Source organism: Podarcis vaucheri, assembly GCF_965113315.1.
Source record: "Podarcis vaucheri genome assembly, chromosome: 13".
Lineage (NCBI taxonomy): Eukaryota > Metazoa > Chordata > Lepidosauria > Squamata > Lacertidae > Podarcis > Podarcis vaucheri.
This window is the reverse complement of record NC_138751.1, coordinates 11075077-11095422: the sequence shown is the minus strand read 5'-3', so window position 1 is coordinate 11095422 and position 20346 is coordinate 11075077. Positions and strand designations below refer to the sequence as shown.

General features: G+C 46.3%; 1 protein-coding gene across 5 annotated transcripts; it reads right to left on the bottom strand.

Annotated features, from left to right (window-relative positions):
* Window positions 1–138: 138 nt before the first annotated feature.
* Window positions 139–17331, bottom strand: HNRNPC (heterogeneous nuclear ribonucleoprotein C). 5 transcript variants are annotated; one of them, XM_082195832.1, is made up of 9 exons: window positions 17172–17331; window positions 12073–12098; window positions 7199–7473; window positions 4831–4945; window positions 4279–4326; window positions 2677–2837; window positions 1468–1569; window positions 613–770; window positions 139–516 (listed from the first exon to the last, which is right to left on the bottom strand). In XM_082195832.1, the coding sequence occupies exons 3-9, from the start codon at window positions 7437–7439 to the stop codon at window positions 433–435; spliced, it is 909 nt and encodes a 302-aa protein (XP_082051958.1). In that variant the 5' UTR covers window positions 7440–7473; window positions 12073–12098; window positions 17172–17331; the 3' UTR covers window positions 139–432. The 5 variants fall into 5 exon arrangements, with proteins under 5 accessions (XP_082051958.1, XP_082051959.1, XP_082051955.1 ...); XM_082195833.1 differs by having other exon boundaries at window positions 4870–4945; XM_082195829.1 differs by having other exon boundaries at window positions 139–770.
* Window positions 17332–20346: the final 3015 nt, after the last annotated feature.

The window sequence follows — 20346 nt, the reverse complement described above, 5'->3', positions numbered from 1 at the left end:
AAAAGGGGACACGATTCGAATCTGGACTCAGAGTACTGAAGGGTCAGCCTTTGCAGCTAAGAACTGTAACGTCACACATTCGCACAGCTCACATCCGAAGGCACTCCCTCCCCACAAATAAACAAGAGGCAAGCCATCTAAAAACAATACGTCCTTTTTAATTGTTAAGTCAATAAAGAGGTATCAAAATTAAAAGAGGAGAATTACAGGGGATTTAACTGAACTACTAGGAGAGATTTCGGGGGTCTGGCCGGGGGGAGGAGAAAGAAAGGACAAATGCAACAGAAGACACGCCATGAACACACGGGGCTCTGGGAAGGAGGGAGGGAAGAGGGCAGTGAGGAGGCAGCCAACAAGGGGCTGGTGAGAGGCTCAATATCAGAAGAACGTCGGTGTTTGTTGAGGAGGAGAGAGGAGAGGTGTGCTGGGCGCTTAGGAGTCGTCTTCGCCATTGGCGCTGTCTCTGTCGTCTTCGCCTTCTTCGGGCTCCTTGTCATCCCCCTCGATGGATTCCAGCTGAGAGAGAGAAGGGGACAGGCAGAGGGGCCGAGTTAGCAAACAGGGAGAGCCGCGCTCCTCACTCCTGGCTCTCTGCCGCCTCCAGCTTCGTACCTGGTCGTCTCCCCGGTCTTCATTGTCGTCATTGTCCAGCAGGTCCCCTTCCTCAGCGGAGTCATCCGCCCCAGTCTCAGACTCCATCTTGACATTGCTCTCTTCTTTCTTGGCCGAGCTGCTGCTTTGCTCCTCCTCAGACTTGTCATTCTTCAGTTCTAGGAAGGGAGGATATAGAGAGGAGGGGTCCAGCAGGGTATCGGAACCACTCGCCTGCTCTCCTAAGCTCTCGGGGCTGCTGCCCCACGTGGAATTTTCCTACATCAAGACTCGTCAAGCCAACCACACGCCTCTGGCAAGCCGGAACCATCCCAGAGGCAGAAGAGCTTTTATAAGCCGGAAGGAGGTTGGCTCTTCCTAGTCAGGCCACCTATGCAAAGGCATGAAGGGGCCGGCAGCTCGCGACATATCTGTGATCAAGCAGCTGCCATGGGTTCATTTGCAAGGCTGTTGTGGAGAACTATGGCTGTACACAAAGGGCTTTGGCAAGGTGGCTGCTCTCCCCACCGACAATATAGAGGAGGGGCTAGAGCGCTGCCCTCCTGGCTATGGAAAGCAGTTAAATTGAAGAGCAGCGAAGGAGCATCAAAAGGTTGCTCTCCTGGAAACCCAAAACCAAAGCCCACCTAGAAAACCACCACGATTACACATGTCAGATATGCACCCCCAGACAGCCCGTTTCCCTCCCAAACAAGCTGCTCTCTTTATTGGGGAGGAAGGATAAAGCCTGAAGAGATGCTTCAAGCCAAATTCCCACAACCTTCAGCCCCCCAAAAGTCCCAAGCCCATGAAGGGCTTCCAGGGTCTTCCCCCCGCCTCCCATCCACCTCCCAACCCTTTCATTCAACTGTTTACTTTGATCTTTCTCTATCTTCTCCAGGCTTTCCAGCAGGGAATCCACTTTCTGCTTAATCTGGGTCAGCTCCTTCTTAATGGTCTGCAGATCATCTCCTTTCACTGAAATAAAAAGGACATGAGCACACTGTTTATCGGAAGCACTGATACCCAAGGCTTAGCTTTTTTGAACATAGGCACTCAATGCCTATTCCAAATATATTCAGCATCTCAACAATAGATGCTGAAAGACAGCTAACACAGATATAAATCTGGAGATTAAGCGAAGCATTTATCCCAGGGAGAGGAGGTTTCCCCACTGTTCCTTCTTCTCAACCCACCATTAAAAAAGAGATAGGGAAATAAATAGTGCTGAAAAGCAAAGGAAGGTGCAACTGTTGTCAGGAGTTTTCAGATGCCCCTCTGAAACTAGGATAGAGAACAGTCTGGGGTAGCGAAACTTTCTCACTCTCTTTATGGGCAAGTCAGCAATTTACTCCAGGAATTGGAATTAGAAACCTGCAGCCCAAGGGATACACATGACCTTCAGCCCAAGCTCACAGCATGTGACCAGGACAGGCCTCTGGCAAGAGTGACCTCACCCTCTCCCAGCAGCTTGCTAGGCAAAGAGAGATAAAAGGGGGGGACAAGACTGTAACCCTTGCCCACTGCCAGCTTCAGCATCACCCACCACAGCATGCAGGGGCCCATTTCAAATCAGGGAAGACTTCACACATGTCAGATCTACTTTGCTAATTGGAAGTCTTCCAGCAAAATCCAAGCACAAAAACATAATTAGAATTACAAGAGGGGGCTGCACCTGAACCTAGGAATTGGGTAGTTTTGTACCACCAGGACTGAATTGAGCTTATGGCCTTTTCACACACGAAATCACCCCCTATCTTTCTTAAATTCAGTGGCCTAATTCAGGGGCAAGAATCATTTCAGTTGCTGCCATTGTTAACCAAGTGGGAAGCAGAATCTGTTGCACAATACCCAGTAGATCCCGATCTAACTTCTGCAAACCCCAGTTCCAAACGAAACTTCTGCCTTGCCAAGAGAACAGTTCTAGCCAATCCCCAAGGATTTTATGTAAGGCTACCGCAACATTTAACTACTCAGTGGCACTTTGTGTGACTTTTCTGAATCCCAGTTTAAGTCCTTGTGCAAGAGAAAGGGCCCCCACCCCACTCAAATCACCTGCGCCTAGCCAGAAAATTCAACACATACACTTTCCAGACTTGGAAGACGACCCCCGCTGCCCACTCTTCGAGTTGAATCCGCTCTTGCCCCTGCGGGAGGTGTTGCCAGAAACCCGTTGGCGTTTGGATGGCACCACAGCCCGGGCAATGGGAGGCGGAGGCGGCACCCGCGCTTGGTAGCTGTACATCCTAGGGGCACAAGAGAAAACTGCCATCGTCAGAAGCCAGCACTCAACTCCCTATTGAAACTGCCTCTTCGTGCTATACACCACATGTGTGCATCCTCTGCCCTGGGCTTCTCAAAACTCATCGTTTTGCTCGCGGGATCTAACCAACAGCACTCCCTTTAGAGTTCGCTCAGGAGAGCAGGCTCTACTTCCATAGCACTTGTCAGGCCTGTAGCACAAAGGGACCTTCCTCATCCACAGAATCCTGTTCCGTGAAGTCGCATGAAGATGACTCCTGCATGCATCCCTCTACTCCCCAAAATAAAGCCAAGTGACATCTTCCTTCCATCTGCTTCTTGCTCATGCACAAGCTCAATGGCTGTGGTTCCTCCCTTCTTGGCATTTGGAGACAAACTGCACCGGAGATGTATGGAAGGGGCAACGGCTCGCTGGTGGCTCCCAGGCTGTGCATGGGTAGGTGTCCCAGGAAAGCTCCCTCCCCACACCAACCAGAGAAGATCAGGCAGATCTTCTGGGCAAGAAGGTTAAAACAGCTCCTTGCAGCATAGAAATAATTTATTATTTATACCCCGTCCATCTGGCAGCTGCTTTCTACCAACTCAAGAGTCCTGGAACTGGGACACCATGACTGGCAGCAGCTTCAGTGGCGGCTGGTGCCCAAGGGGACTGGCAGGAAGAAGGTAGGTGCAGCCACAGCCAGCTACAGGCACAGCCAACTAATTCATCCTCCTCCCTTCTGAGTTCTATGGAGGAGGAGGAGGAGGAGGAGGAGGAGGAGGAGGAGGAGGAGGAGGAAGGTAGGAGAAAGAGCCAACCCCAGGTTTGGTTGAAAGAGGATGGGTTGGGGCCAGTGAAAGTTGGTGGGACAGTATTTCGTTTGCACCCATGAACCAGCCACCACTGAGAGGCTCTTCAGTGCTGCTGACAAGGGACATTTGTGGCCCTACGCACGGGAAGCAGGGAGGTACTTGAGGAGCTTCGACCTGCTAACCTGGCACTCTACCACTGACCTACAATCCCTTGCGAAAACCCTTTTTTCCTCCCCAGACTCCTTTTGGCCAAAGAAAAAAATGCCTCTACTTTTCCCGCAAACACTGCCCTCCTGAAGAACTGCCATCTCCATTGAAGTCATCCCTATGACTTCTACTATGCATATCCTCGTCTTCTTCACCGTTTAACGGCAGAAGGTTCTTAAAAATATGACAAGCGCCACAAGAACCCAGGATCTGGCTAAGTGCCTTGAGTGAAAATGGAAATTCATTCTCAGGTCGTTATACTCTATGCCAGAAAAAGGAACCTACACCTGGAATGTTTTGGAAGGAGGGAATTAAAAGGCCTGATCTATTTGATGCTGACAACAGAACAGTGTACTGGTGCTTTCCTATTCTACCAGAAGGAACGAAGCATGTACAATGCAGCAAACAGCATTCAGGTAAACCTACCTGTCGTAGTAGTCACGCTGGAAGTCATAGTCCAGGTCAAAAGATGACCTGAAAGACAAAGCACATGAAACATGGTCAGGTCTCAGGCAGACCACCAAGGAAAGGAATCCTGCTCAGGAGGGCTGAAAGAAACAGGTGATTCTTTCGCTTCCCATTATCAGGAGTCCATTCCCAGTCTGGCATATCAAGGCTAAACACAGTTATTCACAGTGCAAGAGCAAAGGCAACCCTGCGTTTATCCAACAATCCCTCTGTCTGTCACCCACGCTTCAAAGCCACCTGAGCTTTGCGCTGGGATCCAAGGTAACAAATTGTGCCACCCGCAGGCATAAAAAACCCACTCTCCCACATGGCCTCTCACATTCACATGGAGTTGCTTGCACGCATGCACACGTACACATGCACACGCCTCTACACACTCAGCTTCATTTCCTTGCAACCAGCTAGACAATTAAGACCTATGGAGACATTGCTCACTGCAGGGCACAAAGCCAGAGAAATAAAAAGAACAGAAACGTTAAAATAATAGAAAAAAAACATAAGGGTCCCGACCTGACTAGAGGGGACGGAGAAGGTGGTGCGGCTACTGACCCGTACATCTCTGTGGCCGATCTCTTCACCCCAGCTTTGCCCCGGTTCAACTTCGGCTCGGCAGCCAGGTTAATATCTGGAACAGAGACACACAGAGAGAGACATGCCAATTTTGAAAGCCAGCATCTCACAACTCTTGGAAACAAGTCGAGGCCTGCCATACATCTGGGCACTAATGTGTTGCTGAGCTCTCTTTGTTCAGGGATGGGACACATTGCCCTAAGGGATGGCATAGGATATGCTGTTAAAGGTACAGATAACATAATGCCCAGTAGCAAGAGATCCAGGAGGGTAGAAAACAAGCTATGAGCCATTAACTTCAAGCAGGAACACCAAAAAAAAGGGGGGGCATTGTGTTTGGCAAAAAAATGATACTGAATAAGACATCTCATGTTGGCCAGGATCTTCAGCCACTTGTCAGTTGCAAACACAGACACTCAGCTTCTTACTGCTGGGTGGGAAAGTGCAACTCTTTCCCTTGCAGTAAATCTATACCACGCAGTGACAGAACTAATATATTAAGCAGCACTTCCAAAGTAAGAGGGTTCACTGCAGGATGGGCGGGCTACACCAAACAAACAATTTTTTCCCCCACACCACCTGGGGGAGGGGTGGCAGGAAAATGTTGTCTGGCAGAGAAAACACTGGAATGAAAGACAAGCAAGGCTGAGTAAGCTTGTAAATAGCTGCTCCGAAGTCTCATGTGCAGAGTGAAAGTTTGTCCCAGTGACTAGGAAGGAAAGCTAGTCTAAAATGGAAGGGCACCAATATGCCATTATGTGATTACTAAACAGCTTGAATGGGCAACTAAGCCAGTTAATATCTGTGGGCTACTAAGCTACTTGTACTGTTATTTACAGGGCTGTGGGCAGTAGGGGAGAGAAGACAAAGCTGCTGGTTTCTCTGAAGATCGGGGAAGTGGCTTTTCGACTGGAGGAATTTGGAATTGTGGCTTTCAAACGGGGCTGCATAAACACTCTTGTCTTGAGTCTTGCCTAATGAAACAATGAGCCAATTGCAATATTACAGGGATGCCGGCTGCACAAGTTGTGTCTTCTTTCCCTATACTTAGGCAAACCGGTGAACTGCTTTGAAGGAGCAATGCAATAAAAATGCTTTGGCTGCTCCCGCTCAGGCTTTTTGGAGAGGAGTGGGGTAGAGTAGCTCAAGAGGATTGGTGCCAGGCTCCCTGCCCCAGCCGAGCATTCCCAAATACATATAAGCTAGTCTCAAAAGGGGAGACAAGGGTAGCCACAAGAAAGAGCTGGGTTGTGACATTCTGGACCCTAGTTCAAATCCCCACTGACTTGCCCAGGGACATCCACTCTCCTAGCTTAACACACCTGGATGCTGTGAGGAGCAGGAAGACTGTCATAAAGCTACACAAACACCACACATACAGAGGAAGAAATGAAAAGCCAGACCTAAAGGCTAGCTCTACATGGTGATCAACATTCCTTATTTCCATAAAAGCCAATCAAGACTCCAAGCTGCCTTTCTGTTCCCTCACCAACCCAAAATGACCAACAGCCCTGGAAGGATCTCGGGAAAGAAAGGCAGATGAAGAAATAGAAATCAGGAACCTGCTCCTGCTCCATCCTGCGGAATGGATCATTAGAATTTGGGTATACAGTGGTACCTCGGGTTAAGTACTTAATTCGTTCCGGAGGTCCGTTCTTAACCTGAAACTGTTCTTAACCTGAAGCACCACTTTAGCTAATGGGGTCTCCTGCTGCCGCTGCACCGCCGGAGCCTGATTTCTGCTCTTATCCTGAAGCAAAGTTCTTAACCTGAAGCACTATTTCTGGGTTAGCGGAGTCTGTAATCTGAAGCATATGTAACCTGAGGTACCACTGTACTTGATTAAGGCTTCAAAAGGCGTCAATAGACAATTAGGAAAGACAGGCTTGTACCCCACCTTTCTGATGTTGCTCTGTGTGTTTACCATGTTTTGATGTTACTTGTAAGCTGCCTTAGAAGAAACTGTACCTTGAAAGGTGGAATAAAAATAAATACAATAAAATAAACATGGGCAACACTGCACTTCCACACAGCTCAATATCTAGCTGTAAATTCTGACTTCCTTGCTCTCCTCTTTATAGACATGCCACCTCCACTCTGATATCTAGACTGCCTCCGAAACGGAGCCGAAAGTATGTGCTTGGTTTGCGTATGTAGTTGTTTGGCTCTGCTAGCAGAGAGTGGTGTGTTATGTCTGAGTGTGAAATGAGGCAATAAGGAAGCAAGAGAGGTGCTTGGAAAAGGAACTGGTCAGTGATTTCAGCCAGGCCTAAAAAAGGGGGTAAGCTAAAAACCACAAGGCGCTTACCTAGGACCTGGCCTGCGATCATCCTGCCATCTTCTCCTGCCACGGCAGCACGAGCATTGCGCTCGTTCACGTACTGCACGAAGGCAAAGCCCTTGTGCACAGAGCAGCCCACGATCTTGCCGTACTTGGAGAAGATGGCCTCTACGTCCGACTTCTTCACCACTAGCGTGTTGAGATTGCCGATGAACACGCGGGAGTTCAGGGAGCGTGGGTCTGTCTTGTTGGTGACGTTGCTGGCCATGACTCAAGTATGCAGCAGAAACACAGGATTGGTGCTGGAGGAGGAAGATTGTCAGAGAAGGGAAAGCAGTCACGTGGGATTTCAGCGTCTTGACACATGCACACGCACACACACAGCCAACAGCACACACACACACACACACGCACCCTGGCAGGAAGCGCTTCCCCCTTTGAACAAATAGCTACGATCCCCGAGGCATGCTAGAAAATCTCAGATCCATCCTGCAAGCAGTAAGGCACAGCAGTATTGCTAAGCAACTGCATTTTCTTTTTTTTAAAAAAAATGATTGCCACTAGGCAAAGACCATTTTTCGTAAGGCACTAAAGGAAGTGAGGTGGCTTTGCCACCAGCCTGCCACAGAACCACCCACATTCTCCCACAAGAGACACCTGTGCCCACGTCAAGCCCTGGCTGTGCATGATATTGTGTCTAAAGCTAGCAGTGGTATTCCAAGATGGGTGGGTATCTCTCATGTCAGCCTGGTCTCAGGAGAAACTCAACCGCTAGACTATGGGGCAAACTAAGGCCTGAGGGCCAGATCCGGCCCAATCGCCTTCTAAATCCGGCCTGTGGAGGGCCCAGGAATCGGCATGATTTTAAATGAGTAGAATGTGTGCTTTTATTTAAAATGCATCTCTGGGTTATTTGTGGGGCATAGGAATTTGTTTATTTTCCCCTTTAAAATATAGTCCAGTCCCCCACAAGGTCTGAGGCATAGTAGACTGGCCCCCTGCTGAAAAAGTTTGCTGACCCCTGCTCTGGACCCTTGTTTCAAGGACAAGCATATTGTGGGTAGAATCAATTTTACTCCCAGCCCTCAATTTTGCTTTTAACCAGCTTTCTAAGGAACACAACTACAGAAACCCCAGCTCCAGTTCAGATGAAACCAATACAAAAAGCTGTCACCAGCTAGCAGAATTTCTAGTAGTGAGACAACTCTCACACAGTTTTCTCAACAAAACGTCTTTCAAAAGCAGTGAGTAGAATGCTATCTAGCTTTGGGCCTCCATTTAAAGATGCTTATGACAAAAGCACCAGGACCTTGCTGTGATCTTTAGATTCATTGATAAACATGGAAATGAGATTCTGGTTTGAGTTCCAGCCTCATTTCAACCACTTACATGGAGCAACAACATGGAGCCTGCTCATCTACACAAGTCTCTTGCGCACACCTAGTTAACATAGTTATACTTAGAATATATTTTTAAAGCGACCAGTGGAAACTAAAATAAATCAGTATTGGAACTTCGTCTATGTACAAACTCAGAGTGGTCTTGTAATACATCTGAAAGTAGCCTGGGAAAGAAGTTTCAGCGTGGAGGAAGATTCAACGCTGCTCACCGCATTTTCTCACTCTCTCTCGCATGCACGCACACACACACACGTTCTCTCTTCTCCCCCCCCCCCAAGCTATTTACAGAAATCCAACAGGGCAAAGCCTTTTACTTTCCTGCTCTCAACTTGGCACATTTAGTTCTGTTGCATGTGATACTCAACAACCCAGACCTAAGCCATCAAGTGAACAGAGTGGGGGACTGATTGTTAAGTTTTGCTGCTGGAGGTCCATGTTCAGATTCTTTGTCCAGCAATGAAACTCCCAGAGGCTCGTGAACGCTCTCTGCCTATACTTGCTTCACAGGACTGTTGCAAGGACAAGATGAGAATGGAGAGCAACCTCTGGATAATGAGTAGAGTCGTGGGGAAAAACCCCAAGACCCTTCAAAAGATTCAACACTTTCAGTTCCAGCTGGCAGTTTTGATTGAGATGGGCAGAGGAAAAGACTATTACATGATTTTTGTGATCAGAAACAAGGTAAATGTGTGTGTGTGTGGTCACAGCATACACTGCAGCCAAAGGCCAGCGAAACAGGATTAAGAGCAGGTGGTGTATATGGGACTGACAACATGCAGCAAAGCACAGGGACAGAAATTAGATTTATGGTGCTATCACCTTTCTGTGTGACCTCAAGGTGGGATGAGTGTTTCGTTAATCATCCTCTACCAAAAGCAATTCTAATGGCCAAATGTCAAGGGCGGTCAGAGGGTCCTCTCTTCAAGGCTCCAAGGAGACCCAGCTTTAAGCTCTGCAGGGTTTGATAAATCCACTTGCCTCCTCACTGTACGTGTGCTTCACCCCCAACTGATGACCATCCCTGCACTTCCATCACATCCTGTTTGCAGGCAAGTACCCCTCTTCACCACCACCACCCCGCCCAATGCTTCAGAGGAAGAAACAAGGTGTAGTCTTTTATTTTTCTGGTGAATTTTGTATTTTGTATACTGTATGCTTTTATCATCGTAAGTCACTCTGAGACATTATTGTAGAAAGCAACAAATAAATGCAATAAATAACAACAAAAACAACATACTCTCTTTCTCATGCAAGTTGGGCTTTTGCAGCCCATGGCTCCCTCCTGCCAAAAACAGGGGAGAGGGATAAAGGAAGAAATGACACTATCTTTCTCTTTTCTGGAGGAATGAAGAGGCAATCTCTTTTCTTTCCAGTTCAATTCATGATGCAGGCAGCAAGGAGGTGCTGACACTTTCTTTCAGAAGTTGAACTCACCCGGGGGGGGGGGCAGGGACATCTCCCCCCCCCCACCCCGAATCAGAAGAAAAGTGGTTTTGCTCCCAGGCGTTTCCACAGAAAGCATCAACTGTGTTTTTCGGTTGTCTCTTTAAAATTTCTTTCTATCTATCTATCTATCATGGGATGGGGGGTATTAGCCCTCCTTTATTCCCTTTCCTGCACAGATAAAAGGGTCACTTCCATCCGTTCCCATACATCAAGCTGCAATTTTGCAGAAAATGCCAGGAGTCCCTCTCTGCTGATGCCTTCGGAAAAAACCCAACTGGGAGAAAAACAAACAAACGTTCTCTCTCTCTCTATTGCAAGTTAGGCTTTGGCAAATTGCAGCAAGCTAAGGAGGAGGAAAGGAATGACTAGGTTTTCTTCCACACGTTTTTTGGAAGATGCAGAGGGGTGCTGCTTTCTTCAAAAGCCTGGTCCACAAGCTCTCTGCACATTCTACAGCTCTCAGGGAAAGCAATGGGGAGCAAGCCATGGTGGTAGCAATGAATGGGATTAACTCACAAACCAAGCCAAAATATGCTGGCTGTCGATTACACATCTGTCCATGAGTTACCATGCCTCAGCAAAGCCATATTATGACCACAAAACATAGTTCTGAAGAGAGGTCCCATGACTTTAGCTGCAACCTAGCATGCACTTCTTCTGTTCGTCGCTGCCAGGAGCGTGATGTACCCAAGGCCTAAAGATTGGCTATTATTTCATTATTAACCAGAGCCTTTATCAGCCACCATCACTACCCTTAAAGATGTTCATGATGTAACTTTTCACAAAGCTATTGCCTGAACTTGCTTGTTTCATTCCCGCCCCTGTTGCCTTTCTCATGTCTAGCATAAGTCTGCTGGCAGAGACTTCTTTTAATCTCTGCAATGCATCAAGGTAACTTGGGTACTGTGACATACTCTAGTATTTTTATATATAACTCAACTGTTAAAAGAGATTGTTCCAGTCTGTTAATTAGGGTCAAGTAATGGGCAAAAGATTCCAAGTATGTGTGCATGCACTGCAAAGTTTAACACAGAATTATACTCTGGGAGTGTAGTTTTGTTGCCACTTTTTAAAAATGGAAAAAAGAAAGAGTCCACCACACAAAACTGGCCAGTTCTCCCCCTACCCACAAAGCCCAGCGCAACAAGATATACTGAGCTTGGTTGCTGAACTTGCTTTTGCTCCCCAAAACCAGACAACCCCTCTCTCCCACTTCTAACCCTTAAAGTGGCTGCATGTTCAGAAGGCAATGAAGACCTGAACAGGTCCACTCCCATCTACTAACAGAGTTTTGCTTGAAGTGCAGGTGTGTACTCTTTTTCAGCAAGGCCTTTAAGAGGGATGGCTGCTGAAGCCTGGAAGTAAGCCAACTCAGCCCCTTACCATCAGCCAAGATGGGTTTGTGTCTGCTCCATGCAAGGCTCCGCAGGTAACTGCCTCTGCCAATCCAGACTGGGCGTCCATGACGGCGTTTGTAAGGGTGTGGAGGAAAAGATCAAGATGGGAACTGAAGGGTACGAGACAGGAAGGGGGGGCGGGATCTGACCAAGGGAAGGCTGTCACTGCTAGCGAGCGAGCAGCACCACAGACACATTGCAGCAACAGTTGAAAAATTGCACAGAAATGAAATATTAAAAATTAAAAAAAATAAAAATAAAAAAGTGTAGGAACTTCCTGAGATGTTCAAACAAGTTCTGGAGAGAAATTGGGTTCCGTTCTTAGCAGCCAGGCAATCAGGGAGGGAGGGAAAAAAAAGAGTTAAACGCGATCAATCCACTTTTTTTAAAAAAAATGTGTTTTAAAAACCTTGTTGTGTTTTTCCCCCCAAGGGGTTAAAAGCCCAAAGTCAGTTAGGACCACTCAGAAAAACTCCATTTTCATCCGGTTAAAAATCAGCAGTCATTTTTTTTTAATCACCACCATCAGCAACACATCATCATAGTCACAGTCACCACCATCATAGTAGCAATAATATCAATAAGTAACTAGCAACAACGATAAAAAGGAAATCAGTGGAAAGGCAGGAAAAAATTGGAAAAAAATTGAATAACTTACTGTAGCTGAAGATCAAAAAAATCTCGCTGTAAAAAAACAAAAATAAAAATAGCCCAGATTAGAAAAACCGGAGGTGTAAAAAGGTCAAAGTCAGTAACGATTTTTTTCCTCTCTCTCTCTTTCATTTTCTGTCCTTTTTCCCCCCTCTCACCCTCTTGTTCCAGCCACGGTTACTGCAGAACCAGGCAGGGGAGAGCTCCCGGCAGGAAACAATCCAAGCCCTTTGAACACCATTTCTAAAAATGCCTGAGAGAGGTGAGCTCATGCGAGGCTAAAAGATTCCTCCTCTAACCCAGCTGCTGCAGGAAAAAAAAAAGTGATTTTTCCCCCAAAATTAACATCTTTCAATCCAGCTCTGGCTTCACTGCAAGGCCAACGCTGGGCCGCAAAGCCACCGTTTTGATAAAGAACGGTTCATTCTAAGACATTGGGAGGGGTGTGCGTGCGGTGGGGTGGGTGGGTTTTTTTTAAATAAAAAAACAAAACACGAAGCTGAGCTCCAGTGAAGGAAGGGTTGGGGGTTTTCGCCTTGCTGCCCTGTGAAAGGAGAAGGGACAGGATGAGTCAGGGTACCCGAGAAACGTTGCCCACATCTCCCAGTTCCCTCCTCCCCAGCGCAGAGAATGCCAGTCCCACGTGGCTACCCCAAGCTCACAGCTGACGTCAAAAGGCACCAGGAAGCTTGTGGTAGGAGGTGAAGTACATTGAAGCTCATACACAGATACCCTGAAGCAAAGATGGAGGAGGAAGACTTCACAGAGATTCTGATGCATGCAACTGAAGGAGAAGCAACCTCTACAAACCTCATAAGCGTTAAGAGCATGAGGGCACTGCAGCCTTATGCTCTATGCATCACTCCCCAGAAGTGTAATACATGCACCCACCCACTGGTTTTTAGCATCATGTTCAAAACTGGAAGCCATCCTAGTCCTGGGTACCAATTTTGATAAGCCATTAATTAAATTCTAGCCCAACTGTTTTATCTGCCTTCCCACCCAGCATTTAAATGCCAGGAAAGTACTGCAGATAAACCACCCAGATTTACACTTTAAATAAATAATCCCCAGGTCTCTCATAAGAGAAATTCATAGGCAGAACACTCCTTTTCTCTACTGTGCTATGTTACCCCTGGAAGGATATAAGGTAAGTTTAGTGCAGTCAGCACAGGCAGGGAAAATAACAAAGGGAGAAGGGCAGGTCATTTTGGAATTACTTGGCAAAAGTGATAAGCAAAACAGATACAAGGTTGTTGATGCCAAACACATTTTGATGCCAGCTTCAAGCAAACTGAAATGCTCTTTTGGGCCAGATCTACTAATACTCTGGAGACAGGTGATGAGTATGTGGTGGTGCTAGAAGGAAAGACTTCCAGCCACGTTTCCTGAACGTTACTGGGGGAGGTCAATGCATGGTCCCTGGCAGAAGAACCCAGACGTTCTAACTTTCCACCCTTTGTACAAGTTCTCAACAAATGGAAGGAAGCATGTTAAGAGAGAAGAAGGCTAATGTATTCAGATTATTCTACTAAGCATGACCCAGCACGTGGAAAACTTGGATTCAAACTCCTGGTCTTGTGCAAATCCTGTGGCAACTCCTTACAGAACAGCTAGTTCAATCTTGCACAAACACTTGCAGGCTTCAGCTTTCAAAAAGTGACACCAAAAGCTCATAGCCTTTAAGGTATCATGAGACTCATGCCTCCCTCCCACCCAGTTCCTGCTGCAAACTAATAAAACTAATTTAATGGAATTTTAAGTTAATTGGCTATTAGTTCAGTGCTACAGGTGCTAATAAAGAGCTATGTGCTGCAAGCTAGTGAGCACCCAGGACCTGTCCAGTCAATGAATGGGTTTTGGCACACCAGGGATAACTGTTTTGCAATTTACACATCTGGACTTGTGCAAGGGCATCACTGGTGCTGTCCATACAGAAAGAATCCTGCCCTCACTATGTTCCCATTCCCCTCCTATGTGATTTACATATCTCTAGGCACCAAACGAAAACAGCCCTCTTCTCTCAGACGTTTGGCTAATTAAACTGTCTAAAATGGGGGGGGGGGTGTTTTTGTTTGTTACTATGTTACATATTTCTGTGTTTTTATATTGTGAACTGTCCCTGTGAACCTTGGGTGAAAGGTGGTATAGAAATGTAATAAATAAGAATAAGAATACCAAAAACCATCACTGTAAACCTAGCTTATGGCTAGGAATCAATGCCAGACCCTCACTCCTGATCCTGCCTATCTCTGTCTTTCACAGGAACACCATGTCCTATCTCAAAGCAGGATGGTAGCTCTTCAACATGATGTTCACCAATAATAAGTGCTGTACAAATTACTTCTAAACTAACAACACAATTGGCAGCCACATGATTCTGAAGGATTCCAAGTGAAATGCAAGATCAGGCTTTTGTGGGCTTCCCCAGGAGCAGAGCAGTTAACCCTACTTAACCCTGTTCCAAAGCTGGGGTCTATATGAGCTGAACCCAATTCTCTTCCTTAACAATTGAAAAACTTTTTAAAACGCAAATCCAAATTCAGGACAGGTAGCGCAGCTGTACTGAATCAATTGCAGCTGGCAAAGGCAATATACAAAAGTGTTTTTTGACTCCCATTAGTTAGATCAAGACCTCTGTGTAACTCAGAAGCTTGCTTATTGCTAAGCATGCAAAACAGACCCAATATAAATAGGCCACCACAAATTATACAAAATTTAGAGCAATAATTGACAACAATCTATACCAGGCCATGGAATTACTACTGATTTTTTTTCCTTCAGAAAAAGCAGCAAAGAGTGGGGTGACAGCTCTAAAGATGAACAAATCTAAAAATGAACCTTAGGTCCAGGTTATTTGAATGACCATTGAAGCATTCCTGGGTTCTGAGATCTTTGGGGCAGGCCCTTCTCTGGGTTGCACTACCTTCACAAGCACATTTGGTGGGAATGCAGGAGAATGCCTTCTGGATGGCTGTTCCCAAATTTTGGAACTCCTTAGAGAAGCTAGACTGGTTCCTTCCTAACTGTTCTTCTGCTGGCAGGTGGAAACTTGTTTTATTCCTAAAGCCTTTTCAGAACTGTTTTTAAAGAAAGGGCTTTGAGTAGTTCTGTGCTGCTTTTACTATCTGTATTTTAATACGTAGATTTATTTTTATATTGTTTTAATTCTATGTGTTTTTAAACTTCTGTGTTTTATCCATGTTTTTTTAATTTCTGTAAACCCCCCTTGAGTCCTGGTTCTGTGAGAAAGGCAAGAGAATATAGCAATCTTGCTGCAATCCTATATACACTTCCTTGGGAACAAGCCACATTAAGCTCAGTAATATGCACTTCCAAGAAAATCTATTTAAGATTGCACAGCCTATTGATGTGCCACAAGGCACTCTGCTTTTGCAGCAACTGATTATTTATTTAAAGAATGCATACCCTGCTTCTCACTCTATTCCTCAATGTGACAAACATGATCCCTCTGGAACTTTTATTTTTTTTAACAAAAAAAGTTCAGTATGTTCCCACCTTAAGCGCGATTAAATATTGCAAATTAATTGCATGCATGGCAGAGTTTAATAGCGCCTTTTGTGCTGTCTTTTCCCAGTGCAAAAAAAGCTTTTAATCTCCCAGGCTTGCTTAGCAGGTTCTGGGAGGCTCTTGGGACGGCCCAGCAACAAGATCTCAAAAGAGCCTCCCGGAGCCTGGTAAGCAAGGTGGAGAATTTAAAAGCTCTCTGCCTTGCTTGGTAGGCAAGGATGGTCACGAGGGCAGTTCGAAGGAGATGGTTCAGAGCTTTTTCTTATACGCACCATCCCCAGAACGCAGCCCCCGTGCAAGATGCTAGCATACTGTAGTTAAGCAACAGTCTGTATGACTTCTAATTTTTGCAGGGTCTTGCAGGCTGAATGGCCCAAAGGCTAAGGAGGACCAGGAGACCTGAGCATGTAAGAACAGCTTTACTCCAGTTGTCACTAGAGCGCTTCCAAGCTCAATTCAATATGCTGATGCTAACCTGTAAAGCTCTGATTATTTGTGGCCAGCTTCTCTAAAGGACCACCCTTAGCTGTTATGATCCTCGGCGTCTGTAAAAAAAACAACAACAAAGGCCCTTCTTGCATGCCCACAAGGGGAACACAGAAAACCGCCTTGAACAATATCAGACTGCATGCCCATCTTGCTCAGTATTGCCCATTCTGACTGGCAGCACCTCTCCCAAGGTTACCGGAACCCGACTTTATGACACCAGGGACTAAGCCTGTGACCTTACTGCCCTTTCCTATTAGGCTGGTGGGTTTAAGTGTGGTGGCTCTGAAACTCCCTCCCTGCAGAGCTAACAAAGCCTCAAAAACTCGATTTGTTGCATCCAGTTGTTTCCCAGTTGTTTTTATGTCACTCATACCTGAGACTTGTTGGTTCCTCAGAATTCTATTATTATTATTATTATTATTATTATTATTATTAAACAACCCAAATGCATTTCAATTGGATCTCCTCCAGCTGTGCACTGCCTTGTGAGGGCTAAGAGGCAGAATAACGTGTGTGTGTGTGTATGGCGCACCCCCGCAACTCTTCTGCCATGTTTATTCATGAAGCAGCCCCACTGAGCTCAGAAAAGCGTGGCCAGGAGCGCAGCCTACATTAGACCACTAATCCGGATTAGGCCAGGAGAGAGGGCGGGCGGGCGCCATGCCTTCTGCACGGGAAAGGAACACGCGGGCAGAAATGTCACTTCCTGACCAAAGCCAATAGCCTCACGTGGGTTTTTTGTCCCACCGCCACCTAACTCTTTCAAGGGGGGGGGGGAGATAAGGATTATTTCCTCCTCCCCCGCCCAAGTACAATGGTCTCTTCCAGGGGCAACACATATGAATTAGCTCGGAATGTACCATTTGGACTAAGCGGGGGGGGGGGAATCTCTCGCATCTTCCCATTTCCCTGCGAAGGCCGGGAAGGGAGATACCAAAGTGGCGGGGGAAGAAAACAAGAGAGAAAGGGCGGTACCATCATTAACTCTCTCCCCCCCCCCCCGCGGCCGAGGCGCGACAAAGGAAAGAAACGTCGCCGCTCCTTCCTTGGCCACCTGAGGCGTTAATATCCAGGCTACGAACTCACCAGGAGGCCCCAGCTCCGGAACGGCGTCGTTTTCCTTATCTATAGGGCTTTTTATTTTCCTCCTCCTTCTTTCACATATACCTTCGCCTCATCCACGCTCCGGACTCTTCACAAAATGGCGCCCCCGCCGCCCTCTACCTCTGCGCCGCGCAGCCGGGACGTAGCGCGGCGCGGCCCCTTTTCATGCTACACCGTCTGTCATTGGAAGGGGGCTTTATAATATGGACGTCGTTCATTGGCTAGCATTCGCTCTCAATCAAATGGGGACCAATAAGCGCCCGCTGAGGTTGTGAAGGTGAGGACGAAGCAATAATAGGGAGAGGGAGAGATTTGCGACGTGAAAGGCGGGACTCGAAACGCGATAGGCTAGCAGGGGTGTGGCTCTCTGTCCCGGTTGTTCGATTTGTGATTTGACAACTGGGCTGTCAGTCCAACCTTCCCTCGCAGTGATTTCTGCTGTTCATTTATTCCCCCACCCATTTATTCCCCAGCTTCCTTTTCTGAATGGTGTCCATCCCTGCCACTCATCTCTTCTTAGTTTGTGATAGGTCAAGGTCTTACAGGCAGCGACCAATGGTGCCTAAAAGGGTGTTTCAATAACTAAATTAGGTGGCTTCACGTACATCCGGCTCCCTTGGGGAAGTAAGTATCCATTGCCTACGAGCGAATGACGTACGTGAAGCCTCGAGTAGTCATTGGACAGCGCGCAACCCTAACACAATTGGGCCCCGTTAAAAATGGAGGCGTAACTTCGGCTTTGCTCGGCCAATAAGTGCTTGCCTTGTGCCTAGACTCAAGTTTTGATTGGTGTGTTTGAAAAGTATCCCGCCCCATAAACCTGCCCATTTATTTTATTTTCCATTACAGGCCTCCTGGTACAGCCTCATTTTAATTGTCCACCTTCTCCCACATTCTATCTTGAGATTGTAGCTGCCTGCACATCATACGTTTAAAGGAAATGATTTAGTCCCAAGAATCCTGGGAACTGTAGCTTGCCCTTCACAGAGATGAGGAAATATAGTTTCTGTAATTTTTTTTTACAAAAAAAAATTGAGGAGGGAGAAGCATATATGTTAAATGTACAGTACTGTATGTACACAGCCTAAAAGCAGCTAAGTTTTTGCCTCCCCCTTTATGCTTTGTTTACCATCTAGCCCTATAAAGAATTCTGGAAAAGTTAGTTTGGTTCCCGTAAGGTATTATCCTATGGCGGATTTTAAAATCTTAAATTATATTTGATTTTTCTTGCATGCAAATGCACATAAGTCTGCAACTGTTCAGGGCTGTGCTATGCTATACATTTTACTGGGAAATACGTTCCACCGAAATCATCAAGAGCAGGTTTTTCTCATGTACTCTTGAAACTAACTTTAAGAAACGGAAGAATCTGAAGTGTGCATGCACACAAAAGGTTATACCCAGAACAAACTTTGTTGGTCTTTAAGGTACTATTGGACAATTTTTTCATTTATTTCGACTGCGTCAGACCAACACAACTACCTACCTCAATTTAAGAAACTGAGTTTTCTTTTTTAAATTTCACCTCCCTCCTGATCCCTTTTTATTTTGCGTTGTGCATTTTAGATTGCAAGCCTGAGGGCAGGGACTGCCTTATTCCTGACTAATAAACCACGCTGGAAGTTTTAAAAAAGTTTTAAATAAATGAGTAGAATGTTTGGCATCACAACTTACTTACTTAGAATTAAGCCCACTTTACTAAACCGGATTTGCTTCTGATTCAGCAGATAGCTAGGAAACATAGTCTTACAAGTGCAAGAATTTAGTTAAGCTTTGGGATGTCAATAGCAAGTATATGTAAGGTGATAATTAGGCCCAGGTGTGCATTTGACCTGTGTTTCTAAACACTCTGAAATTAGCATGAATTAAGGGCTATTTAAGGCAAGCAGGTACTTCCTGTGATATGTGAAAGCAGACTAATCCCCTCTGAGGTGGCAGCCTGAGGGTAATGGGTCACCAGCACGGCACAGGATATATAGGAGGAAGAAAGCACTATGCAAGAGAAATTGCCCAGTTTATTAAATGAGCATTTCGTGTAAGCTGCCCATTATGGCATACTTGCTACTGCTATGCAGTTTGTTGGTGTGGACTCAACTTAAAATTAGATTCACTATGGTAGCCTGGGAGCTATTGTGGCATCAAAGTAGTTGAGAGTGCCAAGACTACAAACCTCTGTTGGCTGTGCATCCCACCACTTGTTTGCAAAGCAGTGCGCAAACATTAGCAAGAATAAATCTGTATCCTTAGAATCTTAGAATTGTAGAGTTGGAAGGGGCCACAAGGGTCATTTAGTATAACCCCCTGCAGTGCAGGGATCTTTTGCCCAACGTGGGGCTCAAACCCATGACCCTGAGCTTAAGAGTCTCATGCTCTACCAACTGAGCTATCCCTTAGATCATGTATCTTATCATTTCGTTCCTTATGAAACACTGCTTTTTGATGCATTGTTCCCCAAACATTTTTTACACAATGCACACACATTCGAAGAACAAGGAGTCCCAGGTTCAAATCTTCACTTGGCTATGAAGCTCTCTGGACGACTTTGGGCCAGCTGCAATTTCAGAGCCCAATGAACTTGTTGTGAGGATTTGATGTGGGGGAGCAGGGACCTTATAAGCTATTCATGTCGGGGGGGGGATGCAGTGGAGGATGCTGGCAGGACTGAAGGGGGAAGGAATGGGTTTCTGTGCAGTCAGTCTGAAACAGGACCCCGAATCCTCATTTTTCCTCTTCCAAGGGAGAATTTCTAAAATGCATTAACTTGAGCTCTAGAGGCAATGTTTAAACAGAAAGCCAGCTGTATAAACAAGTGCTCAAAGCCCTCTCCTTTATCAGTCCGTGACGGCAATGGATGGCCTGCCTGTTCCAGTGGAGCAGGGATGGCATGTCTGGGTCTTATCTTACATCCTGACCACAAAGACGCATAGACCTTGTCAGGTCTGACAAGAGACCCGGGAACGGCGTCAGGAGCGCTCTTAGAGTTGGTGGTCTCCTGCCCCAAGATAAGAGTATAGGAACAGGGACCGACTGCTTTGCCCATCAACATTCTCCTTTTGGTAAGCTCCACGCCATGTAATATCTCCTCTACCCCACCCAAAATTCCCAATTCTCTTCTTGGGAGTGAAGTCACAATGCAACTTTTGTATATTTTTATTTT